Source organism: Phaethon lepturus, unplaced genomic scaffold (genome assembly GCF_000687285.1).
Source record: "Phaethon lepturus isolate BGI_N335 unplaced genomic scaffold, ASM68728v1 scaffold28034, whole genome shotgun sequence".
Taxonomy (NCBI): Eukaryota; Metazoa; Chordata; class Aves; order Phaethontiformes; family Phaethontidae; genus Phaethon; species Phaethon lepturus.
The window spans coordinates 5,021-7,780 of NW_010532981.1; the positions used below are offsets into that span (position 1 = coordinate 5,021).

Genomic DNA, 2,760 nt, shown 5'->3' on the forward strand with positions numbered 1-2,760 from the left:
ATCAACCAGGTGAGGGGAACGTGGAGAGAGGAAGAGTCAGGGTCAAACCCTACAAGGTGTTTGGGCTGGAGCTGGAGCCAGTGTCTCCTGATGGTCTGTTGCAGCTGGACGAGGGGCCGATGGGCGAGCCAGAGGGAACCTTTGTGGACTACCAGACCACGATGGTGAAGACAGCCAAGGCCATTGCAGTGACTGTGCAGGAAATGGTGGGTGAAAGCAAGCCTGTCACTGCAGAAAGCGCTGTCTGCCACCCAGGCAGGCAACTGCCCTCCTTGCTTGCCTGTCCTTTTTAGGGCCCCTCCAACTCCTGCTCTTCTGTTGGCAGGTCACCAAATCCACCACCAACCCGGACGAGCTGGGCATACTGGCCAACCAGCTCACCAACGACTATGGGCAGCTGGCACAAGAGGCCAAGCCGGCTGCACTTACCGCTGAGAACGAGGAGGTGCGAGCGTGGGGGGCAGTGCTGGAGTGTGCCGTGGGGCAGAGCCACGTCTGCTGGGGCATGAGAGCAGAGTACAGGGACACTCAAGCCTTCCATCAGAGTTGGGGACAGGCAGCATTCACACCCCCCCTGCAGGATGGTGTGGAAACATGGAGCAAAGCTATGTTTCCTTTTTCCTCTTCCTGAGTTGGAGGATTGGGAGAGAGGAGCTGGAGCGGGGTGGCTGGTGTTTCCCAGCAGGTATCATGGATGCGGGGCTTGGTTCCCTGCTGGCTCTCTCACGCACACATTCCTCTCCAGATCGGCTCCCACATCAAGCGCAGGGTGCAGGAGCTGGGTCACAGCTGTGCTGCCCTGGTTACCAAGGCTGGAGCCCTACAGTGCAGCCCCAGTGATGCCTACACCAAGAAGGAGCTGATAGAGAGTGCACGCAAGGTTTCTGAGAAGGTGAGTGGCCCAGAGAGAGGCCCAAGGGCGTAGCGAGGTGGGAGCGATGCTGGATTGAGCAAGAGCCTCTACGCCGGGTTCCCCATTAGTCCCGTTGGGCTCTGCTGGCTCTCTCAGCTGTGCTCAACCTGCCCAGCTGGTGGGGTGGACGATGGAGCCTCCTCTCCAAGCACCATAACAGCAGCTGATGCTGTGATGGGTGTGATGTCCAACATGCTGATGATGCCCTGCAAGGGGAGACTGATCTATGCACTGGTGGCAGCCCAGGGCTCTCCATCAGCTCTTGCGGTGGTGGGCATAGCGTTTGCTGCATCTCCAGACAAACCTGCAGCTCATGCTGGGTGATCGATCTCCCCTTCATTTTCTGCTGATGTGGTGGAAATCTTCCTGTCCATCAGTCAATCTAAAGAACATGCTTCTTGATAACACATGAAAACATGGCTAAAAACTCCAGTCAGTAAGGCAGTGATAGAGCAGCAAGGCTTGTAAGCAAGAGTACAAATGCAAAACACCTGTTCATAGTGCCTGGCATGTGCCTGCATGCTCAGGACTTCTTTGCAGGTCCTTGCTCTCCAAGACTGTTTTCCATCAGGAAACTTGTTCTCCTATGAGTGCTTGCCTGAGTACAGAAATTGAGGTTAGCAGCTAAAGAAGATGTTCTGAACCCCATGATGCTAACCTAACTCGTTTGGAAACTAGCAGAGTCCACTGTCTCCTGGACCCCCAAACACGATAGGTACAGGGTAAAAATAAATAAATCGAAGCTAAGAAGGTGTGTCCAGACCATGCAATTCCCAATTCCCCTCCTTGGTGTGAAGCAGCTCCACCCTGAGAGATGTCAGCGGTGGTGTGTGGTGGGGGTTGCCTGAACCTGCTCTGCTCCCTAGTCACCCTACTCGTACCCTGCAGGTGTCTCATGTGCTGGCAGCCCTGCAGGCTGGGAACCGCGGGACACAAGCCTGCATCACGGCAGCCAGTGCTGGCTCTGGCATCATTGCTGACCTCGACACCACCATCATGTTCGCCACCGCAGGAACCCTCAACCGGGAGAACTCTGAGACCTTCGCTGACCACAGGTACCTGGGCACCTTGTCTGGCCTTCTGCTTATCCAGAGGTGGGGGTCAGACTCTGTCCCCTGGTCTCCTGTCTTTCTGAGCTGTGGACCAGCTCTGAGGAGAGCTGCAAGTTCAGGGCACACTACTCTGTTTCCCCTCCAGCTTGTACATACAGAAGGCAGGGTCCTCAGCCTCTCTACACCCCAAGGACCACATGTGCATGTCGAGGGCTGTGTCCTCTCTGACTCCTTTCTTCTCCCCAGGGAGGGCATCTTGAAGACAGCCAAGGCACTGGTGGAGGACACCAAGGTGCTGGTGCAGAACGCCACGGCCAGCCAGGAGAAGCTAGCCCAGGCTGCCCAGTCCTCCGTGTCCACCATCACCCGCCTGGCAGAGGTGGTGAAACTGGGTGCCGCCAGCTTGGGATCTGAAGACCCAGAGACTCAGGTGGGTTGGGAGGTGTGGGGTGAATGGAGGCTGCTCGTAGCTTGCTTGAAGGGGCTGAGGGTTGAAGGTGGTGTGTGGTGCTCTAGGCTGGACTCTGCGTGTCGTGGAGAGGGCTGGCTGGGCTTTGGCTCATGCTGGCTGCACTGTATACTGTATGCACCTATTCTGTGTGTCCTGAGGTGCCCAAATTTCCCATTGCTGGACCACATTCAGCCCCAGCCTGAGTGTGACTGTAGCCAAGCCATTGTCCTGGTCTTGCTCTCCCCAGGTAGTTCTGATCAATGCTGTGAAGGATGTTGCCAAGGCACTTGGGGATCTGATTGGTGCCACTAAGGCAGCTGCTGGCAAAGCTGGGGATGACCCTG

General features: G+C 56.6%; 1 protein-coding gene across 1 annotated transcript in view; it reads left to right on the plus strand.

The window, feature by feature from the left end:
• LOC104619239 (talin-1-like) overlaps nucleotides 1-2,760 on the plus strand; it is a gene marked incomplete at both ends in the record, with an annotated part of 12,695 nt that overhangs the window by 5,017 nt on the left and 4,918 nt on the right. Inside the window, 6 exon segments of the mRNA XM_010285040.1 lie at nucleotides 72-206; nucleotides 326-445; nucleotides 746-892; nucleotides 1,802-1,968; nucleotides 2,212-2,395; nucleotides 2,664-2,760. The exon segment at nucleotides 2,664-2,760 is cut by the window's right edge and continues 3 nt beyond it. Of these exon segments, the coding sequence (XP_010283342.1) occupies nucleotides 72-206; nucleotides 326-445; nucleotides 746-892; nucleotides 1,802-1,968; nucleotides 2,212-2,395; nucleotides 2,664-2,760 (850 nt within the window).